This window comes from Cervus elaphus, chromosome 11, assembly GCF_910594005.1.
Source record: "Cervus elaphus chromosome 11, mCerEla1.1, whole genome shotgun sequence".
NCBI classification, from domain to species: Eukaryota; Metazoa; Chordata; class Mammalia; order Artiodactyla; family Cervidae; genus Cervus; species Cervus elaphus.
Window position 1 is genome coordinate 82,150,433 of NC_057825.1, and position 23,613 is coordinate 82,174,045.

General features: G+C 40.0%; 1 protein-coding gene across 5 annotated transcripts in view; it reads right to left on the minus strand.

Annotated features, from left to right (window-relative positions):
* The window catches only part of ARHGEF33 (Rho guanine nucleotide exchange factor 33), a 114,999-nt gene that overhangs the window by 54,770 nt on the left and 36,616 nt on the right, over window positions 1–23,613 (minus strand). For all 5 annotated transcript variants that reach the window (XM_043918193.1, XM_043918189.1, XM_043918191.1 and 2 more), the window contains exons 7-14: window positions 23,208–23,350; window positions 20,716–20,775; window positions 19,629–19,850; window positions 13,286–13,415; window positions 6,945–7,077; window positions 5,210–5,293; window positions 3,939–4,022; window positions 614–762 (exon numbers count right to left, since the gene is read on the minus strand). In XM_043918193.1, the coding sequence (XP_043774128.1) occupies window positions 614–762; window positions 3,939–4,022; window positions 5,210–5,293; window positions 6,945–7,077; window positions 13,286–13,415; window positions 19,629–19,850; window positions 20,716–20,775; window positions 23,208–23,350 (1,005 nt within the window). The remainder of the gene's footprint in view (window positions 1–613; window positions 763–3,938; window positions 4,023–5,209; window positions 5,294–6,944; window positions 7,078–13,285; window positions 13,416–19,628; window positions 19,851–20,715; window positions 20,776–23,207; window positions 23,351–23,613) is intronic.

Genomic DNA, 23,613 nt, shown 5'->3' on the forward strand with positions numbered 1-23,613 from the left:
AGGTCTAAAAAGTAAGCTGCACATGGCAACAATTTTTTACTGTTTTGTTCTTTGCAGTGTATTCAGTTTGCAGAACAGTATTTGATATACCATGCTGCTAAGTCGCTGCAGCCGTGTCCGACTCTGTGCGACCCCATAGACGGCAGCCCAACAGGCTCCCCTGTTCCTGGGATTCTCCAGGCAAGAACACTGGAGTGGGTTGCTGTTTCCTTCTCCATGATATACCATAGGTGCTCAATAAATATTTCTTGAGTTAATGAAAGAAATCAGATTTTGGCCTTTAAACTGCAATTTTAAACCAAGCAAGTTTAGCAAAATAACTATTTTTGAGATGGTTAGCAACATGAGATATTAGAAGGTCCGTGTAAACATTACAGCAAACTTGCTTATTTTTCTAAAGTGAGTTCTACCAGCTGGTAAGTACCTCCCTCCTGTAGCCAGCCTGGCCACCTCTCTTCCATTCCCTTCTCTCTTCTCTTCTGTCTCCACCACTGCATTTCCGCTACTTTACATACAATCTGGTTACTTGCAACAGACACTCACATTGACCATGTGTATCCCTGTTCTCAGAAACCTTTGGTCAACCCTCTAAACTTCACCATCAGAACCTTACTTCTTGAGCTTTTTCCGTTTCTGAATAAGCAAATCCTCATTGCACTGAAACAGCAGGGTGTAGTGTGAGATAAATACTCGCAGGCGCTGAACACACACCAGAAGTAGGTAATAGTCAGGGTGTTCCTGCTCTGTAAACTTCAGGACATTCTGGATGGAAGAAAAAAAGGAAGCAGCATTGCAGAGTTAGAATGAAAAGTTGTTTTGTCTCTTGTGTACCTTGCCTTGATATGCTGTAAGGGTTTGGTAGCCACTTACTCAAAACAATGGCCAATTTAATTACAAACTGAAAAGTCAAACTTGTTGTTCCCTTTGTCCATCGCACCTCGGGAAAATAACAGTCATTTTTGCTCCTGTTTGAGTTGAATTTGAACATGTGGAAAATTAGAAGGATCTACTAATTAGATCTCTGAAGTAATGGAGCCATTCTAACAATTATTGTCTCTAATCAATGGTGAGAATGTCAGGCATCAGGGCTAGAAGTAGGGGGACGTTATGATCAAGCCTGCCCTAGCACCCCCTCCCATTACAATGCCTGCTGTGCTGTAGTGGAACATGAATGCTGGTTGGGTTTGGGAAAGCTAACAGTTACTGAAGAACTATACAAAAAAGATCTTCATGACCCAGATAATCACAATGGTATGATTACTCACCTAGAGCCAGACATTCTGGAATGCAAAGTCAAGTGGGACTTAGGAAGCATCACTACGAACAAAGCTAGTGAAGGTGATGGAATTCCAGGTGAGCTATTTCAAATCCTCAAAGATGATGCTGTGAAAGTGCTGCACTCAATATGCCAGCAAATTTGGAAAACTCAGTAGTGGCCACAGGACTGGAAAAGGTCAGTTTTCATTCCAGTCCCAAAGAAAGGCAATGCCAAAGAATGTTCAAACTACCACACAATTGCACTTGTCTCACATGCTAGTAAACCAATGCCCAAAGCTCTCCAAGCCAGGCTTCCACAGTACATGAACCGTGAACTTCCGATGTTCAAGCTGGTTTTAGAAAAGGCAGAGGAACCAGAGATCAAATTGCAACATCTGCTGGACCATCAAAAAAGCAAGAGAGTTCCAGAAAAACATCTATTTCTGCTTTATTGACTATGCCAAAACCTTTGTCTGGGTGGATCACCACAAACTGTGGAAAATTCTTCAAGAGATGGGAATACCAGACCACCTGACCTTCCTCTTGAGAAACCTGTATGCAGGTCAGGAAGCAGCAGTTAGAACTGGACATGGAACAACAGACTGGTTCCAAATAGGAAAAGGAGTATGTCAAGGCTGTATATTGTCACCCTGCTTATTTAACCTATATGCAGAGTACATCATGAGAAATGCTGGGCTGGATGAAGCACAAGCTGGAATCAAGATTGCAGGGAGAAATATCGATAACCTCAGATATGCAGATGACACAACCCTTATGACAGAAAGCAAAGAACTAAAGAGCCTTTTGAATGAAAGTGAAAGTGGAGAGTGAAAAATTTGGCTTAAAGCTCAACATTCAGAAAACAAAGATCATGGCATCTGGTCCCACCATTTCATGGCAAATAGATGGGGCAACAGTGGAAACAGTGACAGACTTTACTTTGGGGGGCTCCAAAATCACTGCAGATGGTGACTGCAGCCATGAAATTAAAAGACGCTTACTCCTTAGAAGAAAAGTTATGACCAACTTAGCATATTAAAAAGCAGAGACATTACTTTGCCAACAAAGGTCCATCTAGTCAAGGCTATGGTTTTTCCAGTAGTCATGTATGGATGTGAGAGTTGGACTATAAAGAAAGCTGAGCACTGAAGAATTGACGCTTTTGAACTGTGGTATTGGAGAAGACTCTTGAGAGTCCCTTGGACTGCAAGGAGATCCAACCAGTCCATCCTAAAGATCAGTCCTTAGTGTTCATTGGAAGGACTGATGCTAAAGATGAAACTCCAATACTTTTGGCCACCCAATGCAAAGAACTGACTGATTTGAAAAGAGCCTGATGCTGGGAAAGATTGAAGGCAGGAGGAGAAGGAGATGAGAGAGGATAAGATGGTTGGATGGCATCACCAACTCAATGAACATGAGTTTGAGTAAACTCTGGGAGTTGGTGATGGACAGGGAGGCCTGGCGTGCTGCAGTCCATGGGGTCGCAAAGAGTTGGACACTACTGAGCGACTGAACTGAATTGAACTGAACAGTTACTGAGTGTTTCCCATTGCTAAGCACTAAGTCATTTACATCATTTTCTCATTTAACTTATGCCCAAACCCAGTTAGATAGGTACCATTATTACCTCCATTTAACAAAGAAGGAAATCAAGGTACAGTGAAGTTAAATAATCTTCACTGGGTCACACATCTAATGAAGATCAAAGCCAGGACTTGAACTCAAACCAGAGAGTAGACTCTAGGTTCTTGTTTGCTTACTTACACACTGCTTGCAGGACCTGGGTTTCAAGCCTATATTTTTTTCACCAACCAAATATCTTAACTTGGGCAAATTACTTCTTTGTCTCTCCACTATCTAAAGTGTTAATAATGATACCAGTTTCATGGGATAGTTGAAGATTAAATTAGATAATTATTATGAAAGAATGATTTCAAGATATAAAGCCAATACAATTGAAAGTCCTTTTATTATTAATACTGGGCTACTTCTACCTGAGACAAACTCCAAGCAGTTCTGAGATACTTTCACTGAATTGCTTAGAAAAATCAGTCAGCAATTAAACCAGAACAGGTGGGTAGTGGGAAGAAGAGGGACTGGTAGGGGTGTTGATGAGTCTCTCTCAACTCTACTGCCTCTAAGATGCTACAAGCCTATAGGAAAATGGTGTGATGATGTCAGCTCATCAGCTTCTCCATGCTTCTTTCATGACACAAGACATAAGCAAAGTATGGTAGATCCTTAGACACAAGTCAAAAGAAAGTAGTCAGAATAGCAGGTAAGTGGGGAGGTTGTATAGATATTTCTTAGATACCCAAGGGGTAGGGCTGGGAGTGGAGGTGAATTTAGATGGCTGTGGAACCAAGATGGAAGAACTGAAGAGGTTCCCAGTATCTGGCAGGAGCTTCCATAGAAAGATCCTGGATCAGCATAGGTGTGAATTGCTGGTAAATAAAGATAGAATTTCCTTTTTGGCATCCTGAGCCAAAAACTTTTGAGGATGAGATTTTAGCTCATACCACAAGGTGGAGATAGGGTAATCATAAAAATCTAAATCATTCAAACACTTTTTAGAAATATTAATGATTCCTTGACCCTTTATGGTGTCTTTTCATTGGAAGCCCAAAACAACTGTTTAGCATGAAAATCAGTTTGGTGGCTTGACTAGCCATGCCTACCTGTAGATGTATCAGATATTCAGGGATGCGCTGGACTATATGAAAAAACAATGTGTAGATGTCAGACTTAATCTCTTCATCACCCTGAAGGAAAGAAAGTTGGAGTCAGTCTTCAGGGTGCCTCCAGTTCTGGCTGCAAAACTGAGGTCAGTTCTACTAGAGTAGCAAGGGTTTACTAGAGCATTTTCTTCATTGAGAGTGTCATGAAACATTGATCTGTCATTGGAGAGGCTACTTATTCAGGGACATGCTCAAGAAGACACCTCTTTGCTAACAAGGAGTGTGTCATATTCTTCTTTAGAATCTACCCAAGTGTCCAAACCACCCCCTCCTCCTCCCCACCCGCCAACACCATCTTAGCAAAGTGAGCACTCAATAAATTAGACTTAAGTGGACTAAATTTGTTAAGGTTCTTCAGCAAGTAATCTGTACAATGTTTTTACCAAAAGGCATTAAAGGTGCTTTGAACCTCATGAGAATGAAGAAGGGAGAAATCAGTTGGCAACAGGAAACATGCTGAACTTTCTTCATGTCCCTTCTCTTCCTTTCTCCTTTCTCAAATATTAGGTTGGTCAAAAAGTTCATTTGGGTTTTTCTATAACATCTTATGGAAAAACCCCCATGAAATTTTCGGCTGACTCAATATTTGCTGAGTGCTAATATGTGGTAGGTATTATACTGGGTTGAGAACAGTCAGAGGTTGAAGTAGAAAGTTAAGAGAGCCTCTCACCTCTTGTGGAACTTAATTAACTCTTAGCTTTAGAGCTTCTGATATAGTACTTTTCTATTGACCTAAAATAACTAGAATTGCTTTACATGTATATGTGCTTATTGAGCATCTAATATATCACTGCAGTAACAATACTTAAAGCAACATGACTAGAGCCATTTTATAATCTTATAAAATGACAGACACAATATGACATGAATTTAATATTCAGATTAATATGTCTAAGTCTATAAAGCCCCAAGCCCGTTAAGGTTACAAACTGCAGCCTGAGGATCTCTGGTTAGAATATTTGTTTCCTTTGTCTGTATTTCCAGTGGAATGGAACAGAAGTTCAGTAAGGAAGGGCAAAGACCAAAGCAATGGCACTGATCCTTGAGTGGCTCCTTGAACCCCAGGGAGGAGAGTCAGTGGCTTTGTTCAAGCCGTCCCGCAGCCTGGAGAACAAGCTCAGAGGGCATGTGCTGTGTTTTCTGGAAAGGTGAGCAACATCATGTAGTCACACATGTAACCAAAGGAGAATGCAAACATAGAGTTAACTTACCTCCTTCAGAACAACCACATGAACCAAAGAGATGCATTCAGGCAAGTCCCTCAGGTAAGCAACATAATAATCCAAAAAATTATTCTTGAAAACAAACAGAGAAAGTCATGGTAAGAACTTGGGGACAGGAATGATAGTAATTAGTATGCTTATGCTTGTGTGGCTCAGTTGCTCAGTCATGGTCAGTCCTTTGGGAGCCCATGCGCTATAGACCGCCAGGCTCCTCTGTCCGTGGGATTTCCCCGGCAACAATATTGGAGTGGGTTGCCGTTTCCTACATCAGGGGATCTTCTTGTCCCAGGGATCAAACTCACATCTCTTGCGTCTCCTGCATTGGCAGGCGGACTCATGCATATATAAAGGAGTACTTTGCAGAGATTAGTTTAATCATTCATTAAATGTGTTTAGGAATATTTGTTTTGTTTTTTTATTCACCTTTTAAAAAATCTTTTTGGTTTTAAGGAAAATAGTCCTATGGACTTGGAAACCAAAACTCAGTATCCCTGCTTTAATGAAAGTGAAATGATAAACCAGAGCAGAAAGAAGGTGCCATGTAATTTGAAAAAATATTTGAAACAGTTAAATGATAAAAATGCAAATTTTGTTTTTTAATTACTCTCTGCTTCAATCATCTACATCCAAATGAGGAACTTTTTCCAACTCACCTCAGAGGGTTTAGATCTGGAATTCTCGACTTTTTCCACTAATTTCTTATTCACCTACGGAATATCCCCTCAGGAAAACAGTTCTCACCTCTCAAAGTTATTTTCCCATAGGTATAACAATTCTCAGCTCAAGAAAGCACATTGAATACAAATGAGTAAAAGTGAGTTTAGAGGGATGGCATTACATCCACTCTATACAAGTAAATAATTTGTAAACTTGTATTATGAATCATTCATATATAGAGGTCAACTGAAGGTAAAATCTTACTTGCAGACCAATTTCAATTAACCCATGCAATATTTTAAAAATAAAATTTCACACAAAATTCTGGACTTTCCACTTCTCTTAAAATACCATATCTGGCAACTCTAGTCCTTTTTTCCTGCATAATAATTGGATAAAGATGAGCAACCATTCCTTATAGCAAAGCATATGTGCTCCACTTAAGCTCACTTCCCAGTAGTATTCCTTCATTGAATTACATTCAGCTCACCTCTACTTACTAATGTCATCTGTTGGCCCTGTAGGCATTTGAGTTTGCAGCTTGTGACCTAAATCATATGTTTTTTAAAGAACATTACAGAGATTTAAAAACTTAGCATCCTTTCTCCAAGAAAGTGAAAACAAAAAACATTCTAGACAAATAGCTACCCATCACATTTTTAAAAATCTTTAAGAAGTGAAATTGTGTGAAAGCATATACATATATACAAATGTTCATATATGTATTTTATATGTATGGATGGATATATATGTGCATGTATATATATACACACACACATACACATCATATTCAATGGGGCAGTTATAGTTCAGCAGAAAAATGATGAACTGGAAGTTAAAAGACTTGGGTTCTAGCCACAGATCTACAAATATGTAGAAAGCTGGGTAATTTCAACCATGATTTTTTCTCTGAACTTTATTTCATTATCTGTAGAACAAGGAGGTTAGACTAGATCTCCTCGGACTCTGAAATCCACTGATTCTAGATTCTCCTTTAAGAGAAATGGACAGGGAAGACACAGATGCATGTAATTCAAGTTTATAAAGGATTAAGAAAAAAACTTACCTCATCATTTGTTAACTTAAGGAATAAATCTCCAAGGACTCCTTGGCGTGGCCACTTCAAGACCCTTTCCTGCAGAGCATGAAGCAAATCCAGGTGCTGCTGGACAATGTACCGTAAAGAGCCAGGGAAGAGGCTTGAAACAGAATAGAGACAGGATCACACAAACCAGGTGTAGAGAAGAAAAGGCTCTTCAAGAACATACGGAACAAGTCCAGTTTTCCCAGTCATTCAAAATACTTTGAGTCACAGGTCTGCCTTTAGTATTCAAAAAAAAGTTTGTCACTGTCAACCTCACAGCAGGTAACCTCAGACCACAGCAAGACCCCTTTACTGATGACTCCTGTTCAAATGTGTATTGAACTAGTAAAGAGCACTTCACTTGAGTGACCTTTTCAAAGCAAAACGGTACACTCTTATTTAGATGACAGCAAAATTTTAAGGGAAATCTTTTTCAATGTTTTAAAGTTCTTCCCACTTGATGTGCAAATCATCTATTCTAATTCATGTTGCAGATGACAGCACTAAGGTGGCACTTGGCCATTCATAGCTACCAACTGTACTTAGAGAAGGAGGAAGTTTCGTTTAAAGCTGGCAACTGAAAGTTCAGGGGATGAGGGCATAAAAGTGCTACTTTCCCCCTTTCCTTCAGTTTCTAAGAGGAATCTGGGAATGGATGGAGTCTTGCCAGAGGAGGCAACAGAGTAGGTCTGGCCTGCTGGTCCCAGTTTTGCTGAGCACCGCCCCCCCTGCTCTCCCACCCTCTGCCCTCTATCTCCGTGTGTCTCATTTATTTCAGAGGAAATGAAGGAAAGAAGAGAAGTCAGAGGAGGATGGGATGGAGAGGAGAATCAGAAAGAGAATCATGGGAGGAAGGAGAAGGTGGATTGGATGGAGAAGCGGGGTGAGCAGAGGCCTGAGGAGTGAGGAAGGAAGAAACAGGAGTAGAGCCTTGCTGGACTACAGCAAGGATGTCAGCTCCAGCTTGGTAATTTGGGGGAACTGAAAGTAAGTTCCCCTGTGCTTTCAAGACCACAACGTTTTTCATGTTAGTTTGGTTGGTTTTCTTGATTCTTTTGTTTCAGGTAAGAAGTAGATTTATTAATATCCTTTGTAAAGAAGTTGCAGGAAAATGAGGCAGGAGAGGATGGTTATGTCCCAGGTCTCGGGCAGGTTCCTGGGACAGGCCACCAAGTAAGAGTTCTCGGCTTTATGCAGAAAAGAACTCAAGGGCGAGCCATAGTAAAGGAAAAGCAGAGAATACATTCCATAGGCAGAATGTGGGTCTGTCTCAAAAGGCGAGAGCTGCCAGGGCTACAAGTTTAATAGAGATGAAAGTGTTGGCCTGCTTGTCACTTGCCGAGAGTCTGACTTATTTGGATATTTCCCCAAGGGTCTACCAAGAGTAAATGAGTTGGGGTACTTTGGACAGTTGGGGTACTTTGCCACCCTCAAACAAGCAGACTTCTGTTGAGAACAGTAGGAAGAACACCAGTTTGGAAGGAGGAGTTTTCAGCCCACCTCCAAGCAAAGAAAAGTCCCTTGTGGTTGCAGCTCAGAGTAGACACACAAATGCCAGCCTCCCATGAAAAGGGACAAAGATTCCTTCTACTCCAGTCTGCCAACCCCTCCAGTCCCTGTGCCTTGAGTCTCCATGTATGTGAAGCCCACTGATCCCTAAGCACAGGAGGAGAGGCCTCCTGATCTGTGCTAGGGCTGGTATAATAGGCTCGGAAGACCTAAGTAATCCCTGTCCACATCAGAGGGAATTTGGAGGTGTGGCTAGGAGACAGTCTAACTGGGAAAAACCATAAAGCTGATGGAGGAAAGCAGAACTGATCACACTGAAAGAGTCAAACACTACACCCGCAAAAGACCTAGGCATGAAAGATTTCTCCCCACCCAGATGCTGACAGTGACTACAGGCAATATTCCTGGTGTGACACTGCGAAATGTTAGGGCACAGTGGTAAGATCTGAGATTGTGATGGGTGGTCAGTGTAGGCTGGTATAAAATGTCTTGATTTATCTCTTCTTTTTCTCTCCTTCCTTCCCGTCCTTTTTTCCTTCCTTTTTTGCCCTATCCTGTCCTTTCTTTTCCTTTCTTTCAAGAAAGCTGTCTTCTGTTACACTATGACCATTGTCCTTGCAGAGTTGGACAGTTGGTAACTCGGTTGGAGTCCAGGTGCCTTGTGGACAGTCCACTGGAGTGACAGTGTAAGGTTTTAGGACGGGGATCACAAAAGGCTAATACTCTCATTAAGTTTCACGGAAGCATGTAAGTTACATGAAGAGCAATGATTTAAGGTGGATTCTGTGCCAAATGGCTTCCCTGATAGCTCAGTTGGTAAAGAATCCACCTGCAAAGCAGGAGACCCTGGTTGGATTCCTGGGTCAGGAAGATCTGCTAAAGAAGGGATAGGCTACCCACTGCAGTATTCTTGGGCTTCCCTTATGGCTCAGCTAGTAAAGAATCTGCCTGCAATGTGGAAGACCTGATTTGATCCCTGGGTTGGGAAGATTCCCTGGAGAAGGGAAAGGCTACCTACTCTAGTAGTCTGGCCTGGAGAATACTAGTATTTCTCCTACTCTAGTATTCTGGCCTGGAGAATCCCATGGACTATACAGTCCATGGGATCACAAAGAGTTTGACATGACTGAACGACTTTCACTTTCACTTTTCACTTTCTGTACCAAATATTGAAAACAGGCTTTAAGGTTTTTTTTAATTTAATAAGGATAATATTTGAAATTAGGGTAGAGTGTAGAGGAGGTGAGCCAGGAAATGAGGAGCAGAGGGAGAAAGAAGCGAGAAGTATAGACACACTTAACCTATTTCACTATTTTGCCTGGAGCCTGACCTGACTCCCAGAAGCAACTTTTTCATTAGGACAAAAATGTTAAGTGCTCAACTTATTTTCTGTTCCTTACCAGGGGTGAGATTATGGCAACATAAGTTTATTCTTTCTAAAGCCTTCAAAGTAATTTCAACTCCTGCAAGACAGTACTTAAGCAACAAGGGGAATAAACTAAAAGCAATCAATGAACATCCAGTTATAGTTTTAAATTAGTAACCTAGGTCAAAACAACTCCTGAGCTTCAGCTGCAAGATGAGGCATTGATGATAATAAAAACATGTGCCACCTAGTGGTGATCTGAAGTTGGTTGAGCTCTTGGAGGATGTCTCTCTGGGGTTCAGCTTTAAAGGCTAACTGGCAAATCCTATGGGGCTGACTTTAACCCTCCCGACAAGGGTTCAGGCAGGACTATTCAAGCCTGAGGTAGTGGCTCTGTGTGGGTGAAACATACCAGAAAAAGCCAAGAACTCCAACATCTGTGATCCTTCTACCAGTGCACAACAGCCCACACTTTCCCCTCGGGTTTCCACTGGCAGCCTTGCTCCTGCCGCATCCGGCAATTTCAGCCAGGGGCAGGGCTGGCTGGAAGCAGCCTGCAGAGACTCCTGAGCACTTCATGTTTTTCTAGGGAAAACCTGAAGTTTTATTTTATAGGTTTGAGAAGATGTGGCAACCTCAGGTTTGAGCATCAGGTTTGTACTTTTGGGTGTTGTTTTCACCCCCAGGTGACTTTTCAATGAGGGCAGAAAATGCAGAAGGCTTGTGGTTTGTGATGGGAAAGGTAAATGTTCATAAGGTAATTTTCATCTTTGCATGGGAGGAAAAACGCCAATAGAGAAGAGGAATAATCTCATTCTGTTCTGTATTTCATTCCGCTGATCTATTTAAATAAAGAGGCTACACGTGGAGGCTTCAGAAAGCTTAGGAAAAAAGAAACACCGTGAATTGAGGAGGAGGATGAAGCTCTAACCTCAGGTAGGAAAAGAGTAGGGCTTCCCTGGTGCCTTAGTGGTAAAGAATCCATCTGCCAATGCAGAAGATGCAAGAGACTCTGCTTTGATCCCTGGGTCTGGAAGATCCCCTGAAGAAGGAAATGGCAACCAGTATTCTTGCCTGGGAAATCCCATGGACAGAGGAGCCTGGTGGGCTACAGTCCATGGTGTCGCAAAGAGTCAGACATGACTTAGCGACTCAACAACAGTAGGAAAAGGGTGATGTTGCAAAGCTCAGAGGAGCTTCCCTGGTGGTTCAGGTGGTAAAGAATCACCTGCAATGAAGGAGACCTGGGTTAGATCTCTGGGTGGGGGAAGAGCCCCTGGAGGAGGGCATGGCAACCCACTCCAGTATTCTTGCCTGGAGAATCCCCATGAACAGAGGAACCTGGCAGGCTATAGTCCGTGGGGTCGCAAAGAATAGGACATGACTAAGTGACTAAGCACAGCAAAGCTCAGAACCAGAGATTTCATATTAGCACTAAGATTACTCAGTTGAAGCTTTTCTGTTCTTGGGCAATGAAAACAAAAAACAGCATCAGCTTAGCAGATAACTAACATAAATAGCGTAATCATGGGTATGAGAAATAACCATTATCTTACTTTCTTGAGGAAGGTAGTTTAAATGATAGTTTTAATTATTTTTCATCTCAGGATTTGGGGGAAAGCCCACTTCTTCCTTAGTAATGGGTCATGAGAAGTAGAAGAGAGGTCAAGCAGAAAAGAGCTTCTGTGAACTAAAAACATTCCCCTACTTGACGGGTCAGCTGAGATCTGAAGTAAGGACAAATGGGCAGAAGGGAGAAGCCTGATTTATGAAGCAGGAAGAGACAAAGTCAGCTTCTGGTTGAGGCACCTGGCATATCGCTGTCAGTCAAGGTGGTATCTTTGAAATCACATGGTCCTTCGAGAAGCAGTGTGATGTTTAAAGAGCACGAGACAGGCCTGGGTTTGAGCTCTGGCTTCAGTTGGTTATGTGACTTCAAACCTCACTGGACCTGAGTTTCTTCATCTATCAGGTAGGAATCACAGGTTCTTGTGAAGATTTCACGAAGTAAATGAAGTACCCAAGCATGGAGCCTGATTACTGTATGCTGGAGCAAACAATCCTCTCTTTCACTCTCCTTACCCCATCCCACATTTTCAGAGGCTAGAAAGAGATGCTGCTGGCTCAGACTCATAGATGTGGAGGCAAAGCCACATCAAAAGGTAGACTGGGTTTAACTGGGTTTTAAATGTGAACTGAGCAAAGCTTTGGCACCAGCAAGATAGCAAGAGGCCAGAGAGACTTCTTGGAGGGCTGAAGGGGTAATCTGGGAGGTTCAGACAAGCTGGATGGGGTGAAGGAGGGGGAATCAAGTGGTCAGATGGGGAAGGAAGAGCCAGCAAGGATCTAGGTGCCCACAGAAAGTAAAACCCAGTCCAGAGCTTCTACTGTTCACAGCTTTCAGTGTCATGTTACCCTTTTCGGTTCCTTACAGCTTTCTATTTATCTCAGTTTTGCAGTGAAATAATTCTTGCAAATAGTGAAGCAATTGTGGGTTTGTCGTGGAACATTTTCTCACATCAGTCGCTTCGATGGAGGAACATTGTGTTTTGGTGATTGGGTTTATTGCTGGCAGCTGCAAAGCCAAGCAAAATTGGGGGTGGGGGTGATAAGGATCTGGAAAATATAGTTCAGGCTTCCCACAACTTCATGAACCACCAGTGCATATCACCTGGTCGAATACTTAAAGTGGTAATGTTGTGTTTGTCTCTAGTCATCCATCATCCAGACTTCTCATTTATTTGGCTTGGCCTTTTCCTCAGTTGATCTGGATTATTACATCTTTATGACAGTAGTCTTTCCCCACCAAATCATAAGTTTCTCTTTCCTGCTTTCTCTCAGCAGAGAGGGAAGCAAGGAAAATCTGAAGTTTTGGAACAGATACAGAGGGAGGGGTGTGGTAACCTGGGGACTAGCAAGTTGCTATAACACATCAGAGGCCCGATGGAAGCTCTGCCCCCACAACGTGACTACACTCACATGTGACTCATACCTTAACCAGGATTTCCTGAACAAATAATAAGGGTCTAAGTTCACAACCATGTTAAGCCCTGTATCATTTATCTAATGGCCACTTCAGATCTCCATTCCCATCCATTCCCTGTGCTCCCATGAGAAGTGGTTCCAGGGGTTCCTCCAGGATTTCCAGTGGAATATGCAGATGGCAACAGACAGGAATACCTCCCTCACTGTTGCACTTTTCCCCTTTAAATTCTTAACAGACATGCCAGAGCCACTGAAAGCCCCAGAGACTCCACTCATTTTCTTATCTGCTGGAAGTCAAAAGTTGAGACCTGCCAGCGGTTACCTGCGGTCACTGACTATTCTCTTTTCCAAGTCTATGTCTGGAGCTCTTGATAAGTACCAGAATTCCCAAAGTGGAAACAATAAACAACTTACCTTAAATTTTAATCAATCTGAAAAGCAAAGGCAATGAATACATGGGTACCTTCTCTCTTTAGAATTCCTCTTTCCATCTGACCCCTGGAATGTTGCCTTGATCTTCAGGATCAGAGAGATGTTAATGACATATTTTCTTTCTGATTCAAGCAGTTCTAGAGCCACAGTCTGTCTTTTAGCTTTAAAAACAAACCAAGGAGGGAATTTTTGTTAACCACTGTTCCCTGAGACCCTGTTAAATGATAGAAAGCAATAAAAAGGTATTGAAAGCAATAGAGACACCGGCAAGTTTCTGGAAGATGGAAAGCAGAGTGGAGGCATGGTCATTAATTCAGCGGAGCAAAGGGCACCAAGCCATTTACTTCAGTGTTTTCATCTGTGGATGGGAAATTGGCTGAGAAGCAGAAAGGCGAAAGGATTGGAGACACCAAGGCATCATAGAGAGTACAAGTAAGAGGCAATGCTGTGAACAGGAGAAACAGTCTACATTCAGTGAAGCTGAACCTTTAGTTCCCAGCCCCATGCTGGATGGCTTCCTCAATTCCACCCCAAGGGAAATGAGACAAGCTAGAGAAGCCTGGGTCTCTGGTATCTGAACTAACAACATCAGACAGAGTAGAGAGCAGAGTTGAAATGCTAAAATGAAAACAAAGGGACTCAGAGAAGGCTCACATACAAAACAGTGAGACTCCTCTCAGCCTCTTTGCCTGCAGGTCCCAGAGTGCCAGCAGGTCCCAGAGTGCCAGCAGCCAGACTTATACTGTCCAGACTGGAGACCAGAGGATCTTCCACTGGAGGAATGAGCTGCCCAAGTGAAAAAGATCTACAAACACTGACATACAGAGGTCACCTATCAAAACAGTAATTTGCCACCTGATTAGCAGATAAGAAGCCCACTTATTGATCAGCTTGACCAACCCAGGATTTTTATGTTTCTTTTTATTTAGGGCCTTTTTCCTGGATATGAATAATTAGCTAAGAATCCTCAGATACTTGAATCAATCTTACATCATAAAAGAAAGAGAAGAAAAAAGTATACACACATTTTTAAAAGGAGGAACCATAAATAGAGACAATGCAGGAAAAAAAAGAAACCTTTAAAAAAAAATCTTTTGTGAAGCAATTAGCCTCCAACTAATAAAAAAATTAAAAAAAAAAAATCTTATAATTAATATCCTCAAAGAGTTACCAAAAATGTTCTGCCCATTTAATAATTACAGGATCCTATTTTTAAAAAACAATCCAGGAAAACAAGAAGAAACTTTTTGACTTTTTAAAAAAGAGTAGAAGACAAAGTCAAGGAAATCTGTGCACCTGCCTCCATTTCTCTCCCCACCAAGAAAGGCAGTAATAGAGAAAATCAGTCCAGGAGATGCAATATCAAACTAGTAGAAGTTTCAGAGAAAAGAAAGAAAATGAATGAGAAGATATTATCAAATTAATAACACAAAAAATACCAGGACATGTATTTCCAGAGGAAAGGGCCTATTTGCATTCAGTATAATTAATGAAAAAAAACTCTCACATCACTGTAAAATATACCACATCACTGTGAAAATTTAGCACACCAAAGGTAAAGAGAAGATCCTAAAAGTTACCAGAGAGAAAAATCAGGTAATATACAAAGGACTGGGGATTAGATGATATTGGATTTCTCACTGGCAACATTAGAATTTAGAAGACAGTGGAACAATTGCTTCAAAATGATAGTGGAAAATGACTTTATATTCATCTAAATAGTCAAGAATTATGTGGAACCTACCAGGCTATGTGTTCCTTCAAAACAAGTAGTAAACCAAGAAACTGAGAAGGTTATGCAAAACAAAACAAAAATACCTCTACAAAACCCGAATAGGAATCTAACATAGGATAAATTTTAAGGGAATTCATAGGAAGACTGAGAAGTCCCAGGAGGGCAGCAGTGCAGTGAGTCAGAATGGAGTAGGATGACAGAGGTCTCTAGGGCAAGTGCTGTTTTAAAAAAATGTCAATGATAGACTTTGTTACATTGCTAAGAAAAATTAAAGAAGACCTATGTAAAAGGAGTCATATACCATATTCTTCAACTGGAATATCAGTACTGTCAAGATGTCAATTCTCTCCTAATCAGACTAAAAGAATACAGAGTAGACTTTGTTGTTTAGTCCCTAAGTCATGGCCAGCTCTTTTGCAACCCCATAGACTGTAGCACACCAGACTCCTCTGTCCATGGGATTTCCCAAGCAAGGCTACTGGAGTGGGTTGCCATTATCCTCTCCAAGGGATCTTTCAGACCCAGGGAGCAAACCCACGTCTCCAGCATCTCCTGCATTGGCAGGCAGATGCTTTACCACTGAACCACCTGGGAAGCCTTAGAGTCTAGAGTTAGACCCACATATATGTGATGACTTGGCTTTTCCTACTCATTTCAATGAGAATAGGAAGGCATTTTCAATAAATGGAGCTGAAGCAACTGGATTGCCATATGGGGAAAAAATGAATCTGGATTCATACCACACAGCAAAATTTATTCAATATGAGTCATAGACCTAAATGTGAATGCTAAAACTATAAAGATTTTAATAAGAAAACATACTAGAATATCTTAATAACCTTAGAATTTGCAAAAATATCTTGCAAGGGCACATAAGCCACAAGCTATTTAAAACATTTAAAATTGATAAATTGAACTTCATTAAAATTAAAAATATCTGTTATCAAAAGACTACCAAGAAAGTGAAAAGGCAGGGCAGAGAATAGAATAAAATATTCTCAACACGTATATCTTACAGGGAACTCATATTCAAAATATATTAAGAAACCCTACTAATAGAGAATAAAAAAGATAACCCAATTTAAACACTGGACAAAGGACTTAAATAGGTACTTCATAAAGGAAATTATACAAATAGTCAACAAGCATATGAAAAGATGCTCAGCATCATTAGTCCTCAGGGAAGTGCAAATTAAAACTGCAATGTGACACAGGACACACCCACAGAATGGTTCAAATTAAAAAGGCTGATCATACTAAATACTGAGAAGAATGTAAAACAACTGGAAAGTTTCATACATTGCTGGTAAGAGTATAAAATATTCCAACCACTTTGGTAAACTGCTGGTGTTTTAAAGTTAAACATAATCCTATCCCATAATCCAAAGATTCCACTCCTAGGTATACACTCAAGAGAAATGAGGGCACACATTAAAAAAAAAAAAAAAAAAAGACTTGTGCAAGAATATTCATAGCAGTTTTATTCATAGTAGCCCTAAATTGGAAACAATCCAATTTCTAGCAACAAGAGAATGGACAAATAATGGTAAATTCATTCAATATAATTAATAAAAAAGAATAAATTACTGAATGAATTACATGCAACGTTATGTTGAGAGAAAGAGGCCAGACATGAAAAAACAACATATTGTAATATTCCATTTTTATGGAGTTAAGAACAGACATAACTAATTTACAGTGACAGAAGTCAGAGTAGTGGTTCTGTGGGTGGGTATTGCCTGAACAGGTATATGAGAGAACTTTATGAGATAATATTTCTATTATTAGAAATATTAATGTTGGGTTGGCCAAAAAGTTATTTTGGGTTTTTCCCTAAGACATTATGGAAAAACCCAAAAGAACTTTTTGGCCAACCCAATATAGTTCTCATATTATACAGGTCTGTGTATCCCCAGGTGGTGCTAGTGGTAAATAACCCACCTGCTAATGCAGGAGACATAAGAGATGCAGGTTCAATCTCTGGGTTGGGAAGATCCCCTGGAGGAGGCACAGAAACCCACTCCAGTATTCTTGCCTGGAGAAGCCCATGGTCAGAGGAGCCATAGGTTTGCAAACAGTTGGACACGACTAAAGCAACTTAGCATGCACGCAATGTACCAATAGAAAAACAAATAGCAGCATAAACTCTTTTTTTAAAACATGGAAGCAAGCACCAGAAAAAAAAATATGTCTAAAGAATTTAAAGTGGGTGCTACTGATTTTCACAATAAACCTTTTAGTGTTATTCAGTTTTCATGTATTTGATAATAAAAAATTTAAAATTACCTCCTATAAAACAGTTGGAGGGAACCTAAAGAAACAAAAGACCTATATATAGAAAACTATAAAACCTGATGAAAGAAATCAAAGATGACACAACTAGATGGAGAAATATACCAAGTTCATGGATTGAAAGAATCAATTTAGTGAAAATGAGTATACTACCCAAAGCAATCTATAGAGTCAATGCAATCCCTATCAAGCTACCAATAGTATTTTTCAGAGAAGTAGAACAAATAATTTCACAATTTGTATGGAAATACAAAAAACCTCAAATAGCCAAAGCAATCTTGAGAAAGAAGAATGGAACTGGAGGAATCAACCTGCCTGACTTCAGACTATACTACAAAGCTACAGTCATCAAGACAGTATGGTACTGGCACAAAGACAGAAATACAGATCAATGGAACAAAATGGAAAGCCCAGAAATAAATCCATGCATCTATGGACACCTTTGACAAAGGAGGCAAGAATATACAATGGAGAAAAGAATCTCTTTAAAAAATGGTGCTGGGAAAACTGGTCAACCACCTGTAAAAGAATGAAACTAGAACACTTTCTAACACCATACACAAAAATAAACTCAAAATGGATTAAAGATCTAAATGTAAGACTAGAAACTATAAAACTCCTAGAGGAAAACATTGGCAAAACACTCTCTGATGTAAATCATAGCAGGATCCTCTATGACCCACCTCCCAGAGTAATGGAAATAAAAGCAAAAATAAACAAATGGGAGCTAATTAAACTTAAAAGCTTTTGCACAACAAAAGAAACTATAAGCAAGGTGAAAAGACAGCCTTCACAATGGGAGAAATAATGGCAAACAAAGCAACTGACAAAGAATTAATCTCAAAAATATACAAGCAGCTCATGCAGCTGAATTCCAGAAAAATAAACAACCCAATCAAAAAATGGGCCAAAGGACTAAACAGACATTTCTCCAAAGAAGACATACAGATGGCTAACAAACACATGAAAAGATGCTCAACATCACTCATTATCAGAGAAATGCAAATAAAAACCACAATGAGGTAACATCTCATGCCGGTCAGAATGGCTGCTATCAAAAAGTCTGCAAACAATAGATGCTAGAGAGGGTGTGGAGAAAAGGGGACCCTCTTACACTGTCGGTGGGAATGCAAACTAATACAGCCACTATGGAGAACAGTGTGGAGATTCCTTTAAGAACTGGAAATAGAACTGCCATGTGACCCAGCAATCCCACTACTGGGCATACACACAGAGGAAACGAGAATTGAAAGAGACACATATACCCCAATATTCATCACAGCACTATTTACAATAGCTAGAACATGAAAGCAACCTAGATGTCCTTTGGCAGACGAATGGATAAGAAAGCTGTGGTACATATACACAATGAAATATTACTCAGCTATTAAAAAGAACACACTTGAATCAGTTCTAATGAGGTGGATGAAACTGGAGCCTATTATACAGAGTGAAGTGAGTCAGAAATAAAAAACACCAATACAGTATATTAATGCATATATATGGAATTTAGAAAGATGGTAATGATGACCCTATATGGAGACAGCAAAAGAGACACAGATGTAAAGAACAGACTTTTGGACTCTGTGGGAGAAGGTGAGGGTGGGATGATTTGAGAGAATAGCATTGAAACATGTGTATTACCATATGTGAAATAGATTGCCAGTCCAGGTTCAATGTATGAGTCAGGACACTCAGGGCTGGTGCACTGGGATGACCCTGAGGGATGGGGATGGGGAGGGAGGTGGGAGGGGGCTTCAGGATGGGGGACACATGTACACCCATGGCTGATTCATGTCAATGTATGGCAAAAACCACAATATTGTAAAGTAATTCACCTCCAATTAAAATTAATTAATTAAAAACAACAGTTGGAGGGTAATGCCATTGTCAGACATAAGCTAAGTGCTCAGTGATGATTTATCATTTGAAGAAAGAAAGGAAAGAGGGAAAAAAGGAAAAAAGGAGGAAGGGAAAAACAGACCTCATTGCAGTATTTGACATTTTGGTGGTGAACCCCTGATACAAGATTCATACGTTGAACATTCCATATCATTGAATAAATCCATCACAAAATTCTGCCTTCTCCTCCACTAACCTTATGCCTTTTTTTCCAGAGCAGTACAATACTAAGTGTCACGGATATCCAGAATCAAGGTGTTAGTCTCAGTTGGCCGTATGACCTCAGGTGAGTCCCTTTACCACTAAAGACTTCAGTTTGTTCATCTCAAAAGGAAACCAGAGGCTCAGTGGTCTCATAGGCCCGCTGCATCTAAACTGCAAGGATTCCAGCCCTTAGGTTTCTTGTTCTTTACATTTTCAGCCTACATTGCCCCTTGGGACTTACCAGCTAAAGAAGTTTCACATAAAACATTTTCCAAGGAGCTATGTCTGCCCTGGCCCACTTCCTTGAGTTTATCTGGATGGTCTTTTGTGACGTATTCTTCACCCCAGTCTTTAGTATCCTTAGGCTGCCTCCACACACCAGGTGGGAGATGACTCTTGGGTTGGATATCAGCCGAGAGGCAAGGCTTAAGGTTTTCTTCTGCTTCTGGAGTTGGGGTCATTCCTGAAAAATAACATCTGCCATCAAGTTCTGATTTTTTTAAATTATATTTGTTACTAACTCAAAAATATTATGCCTTTGCTTGGATACAACTATCCTTTGAGGGTTAAACATATCAGTTAAGAATTAAAAGTCTCCACAGTTATAAAGGATCACCTTTCTCTGTTTCTTGTCTATATACGTGACTCTTGGCACATAGACTGTACTGAATGACTTTTAAAAATAAATTTTATAAAATAAAATATAAATTAGTTAATTTATAAATTATTTATTTTTATAAAATATAATAACAAAACTAATTTATAGTCATATGTATTGATTCTTCATATTTCTTCCTTTCAGGTGAGCACACCTGGGGAGAACACACAGAAAGCAGGAAGAAGGGTACCAAAGACAGCATCGTATTTTGGAATTTGTCCTCCTTGGCCCTGATGATGGTATATTTCCAAAGAGCAGGAGGAAGGGAGGGAGGGAAGATGAAATAATTTATAAGATTCTGGTGAATTATCTCCTAGATAACTTTTAAATACATAAACTCTAAGATGTGTGGTCCACAGAAAACTTAAATGTCATTCCACCTGCACTTGTGAGTTCTCAACAAGTGTTAGTTCAGTGGTAACTGAAACAAGCCTGAAGGAACTGAGAAGACTGGTTTTGTCTTCAACTTCCCTTCCCTTTCTCTCTGGGTTTAACTGAGTTGCTGACCTACTCCAGCATACATCTTGGAATCTTAGTAAACACAGTGCTTCATCTTGCCTGAGTTCTTTCATGCCTGGTTTGGGACTGAGGGCGTAGAAGCAGGAAAGGTAGAAGAAGGGATAGGGTGAGACTGTTAGAAGAAGAGAGAACTTGAAGAAGAGCCACTTACCAGAACCCATTATTCCCTTCACATTGCTGTCTCCTACGTGCATGGATCTGGTCTCTTGCGCTGCAGATGAAGGAAAGCTTTCAATCAATACTTATCCCACTAACATAGACTGGCACCTTCTATGAACTAAGAACTGGGATAGGCTCACAGAGCTTACCTTCTACTGGGGAAGCCAGAGCAGCAAAAAAAAAATTACAATAGAGTGTGGCAAGTACTAGTCTCTCATTTCTACAAAGATATAACTAGTACTTAACTCATAGATAGCCGTAAGAATTAAATAAGATAACATTTCTAAACTGCACACAGCAAGAGCTAAATGATTATGTAACTATTATGGTGAGGATGGTAATGCTAAACAGAGCCAGAAGGATGATTTTAAAATGTAAGTCAGACCCTGTCAAGCCTCTGCTTAGCCCTCCAACAGCTCCCCATTTCCGTGCAAAGACCAAAGATCTTAGAATGACCTTAAGGCCCTGAAATATCTGCCCCCCTCCCCTGCCTGCTGGTTTTTTTTCTTTCTTTCTTTTTTTAAAAAACCCATCTCCTATTGTTTCCCTGTTTATTTTGCTTTTAGCCCCACTGGTCTTATGCAATTTCTTGAGCATATCAGTGATGTTCCTACCAGGACCTTGGGACTGGTCCCTTTCCCCTACTCTGATATCCATAAACCTACTTTCTCACTTCCTTCAGGTCTTTACCTGGTACCCTCTCTAAAATTATACCTGTGTTTCCTTATTTGTCTTCTGATCACTGTCTAACATACTACATATTTTGTCTTGTTCATTGTCTGCTTCCTTCAGAACAAGAGGTCCTTGAGTGTTAGAAATTCTTGTTCATTATGATATCCCACCACCTAAATCAATGCTTGAGGCGAGTGGATGGATGAAAGTATAGATGAATGGATGGAGAGAAGGAAGGGTAGCAGGTGGCCAACACCTTGACTGCAACCTCATGAGAGACCTTGAGCCAGAGGCACTCAGCTAATCTGTGCAAAGATTCCTAACTCAGAGAAACTGTGATATAATGAATGTTTGCTATTTTAAGATACTGAATTTGGGGTCAGTGGATAACAATGGCACCATTTTATAATGGGTAAGCCAACCCCTTCTGAAAGTTTGGTCCTTTGACCTCAAGTTTTAACATAAACTACCACCAATCATATCCAGAATGTCTTACTATGCCATATTATTCCCAAATTTGTATAGCAACTCGGTAGAATAAATTATATTATATAAGCCATGCCTATATAATAATGAAAGAAGGAGAATTTGCCATGCATCTGGGCAAATACAACTTTTAATCTTTTATCTTGTGCATATGGTCAGCGGTCCCAGACTTGACTCTGATCTGACTTCTACCTTCCAAGCCCATTCTACATTCTTCCCTAACAACATCTTCATTGTATGCTGTGCTTTTTATGCCGTGGAACAAAAAATGTAGAGCCACCTGTGATGAACCCATTTCCTAGACTGATCAAGTGAGTCTTCCCAGGCTGTACCTATTGAGTCTCTAAAATAACTACTCAAATGGGTAAAAAATAAAAAAGCAAATCTGTACTTTTGAAGTTAACACCATTTAAAAGCCACTTGATTAAGATTTTTAAATTATCCAAAGCAGATTTATTATCTTTGAATATATGAGTTACATTGTTTCTTAAGCCATAAGGGTGGAAAACCACCAGTCCTGTTCTTGAGGAGATTACAGTTGGTCTAGAAGTTATTGAGTCTCTTTTGGAGACTTTCAACATGAGACCGAAAAATCATAGGAAAATTTATCGAAACAATGTTGGTATTCCATTCATGCTCCTGCATATAAGGTACTTGCTAAACATTGTTGAGGATACAAAGATGTAGCAAACATGTAAGTGAACATGCTTAGCAACATCTCTTGGAAAGCCATTTTCTTCAGGACTGCTACATACAGATATTTTCTAATTATTTTCGGTGATGTGGCTGTGGCTGTTTCAGCCCACAAACACCACCAGATCAGTTTTCCAGAGAAAGGAGAGTACAGAATTAGGTTATCACTGACATCAATGCTTGCCTGTTAGGGCAGATATAACTTTCTCATATCCGTGAAACCTTTGTTGAAAAAAAAAAGAACACGATTTTCCATCTGTGCAGAGAGGTAAGGATTGAGAAGTAATGTAGAAAATAAAACAATTTATTAGACTGAATAATTTAAAAAATTTTTTTCTACTATATCTGGTATAGTATCATTGTATAATAAGTTATTTCCAACCCATTTGAAACTTAGAATACCCAGATTATTATTTTCCCTCAAAAGAAAATCTTTTAAATTTGGGCAGACTCTCTCCATCTCTTAGATCCTCTGAATTCTTTTACATTCCAGTTACAAAAGCGAAACATCCTGAGTGATACATTATTTTCATCTAATAAAGATGGAGGCTGTAAGCCTATTCTCAATGTTACTGAAGTCCAGGAACCAAGGGAGAACTACTTGGCTAATTCAATATGATGTGTGAACTGTACCTTTTTCATAGGCCTGAGAAGGCAAAAGGTTTGTAAAGTCTTCACTTGGAAGAACAGGCTCAGGGATGTTGATGGAACGGAAAGGACTTCCTTGTGCTTGAGCAGGTCCAGCCTGTGATCCATGTTCTTCTTTCTGAGTTTTCCTAAAAAAAGAAAAGAAAAAAGGCTCTTACTGTATGATAGGGTAAGAAAAGAGTCAGTTCAGAATAGGTCAAGAAAATTTCTGAACCATACAGAATTGCAGTTTTTGTAAATTAAACACAGTTGAATACTAGCAATTCATATGATTCAATGCAACTCATCACCAAATACCTACAATTCACCTTCTAATTATAATATCTGTATTCTTATTTTTCTGTTACTAGCTTCCCTGTTACAGAGTTTACAGCGGGAATAATTTCTTGGG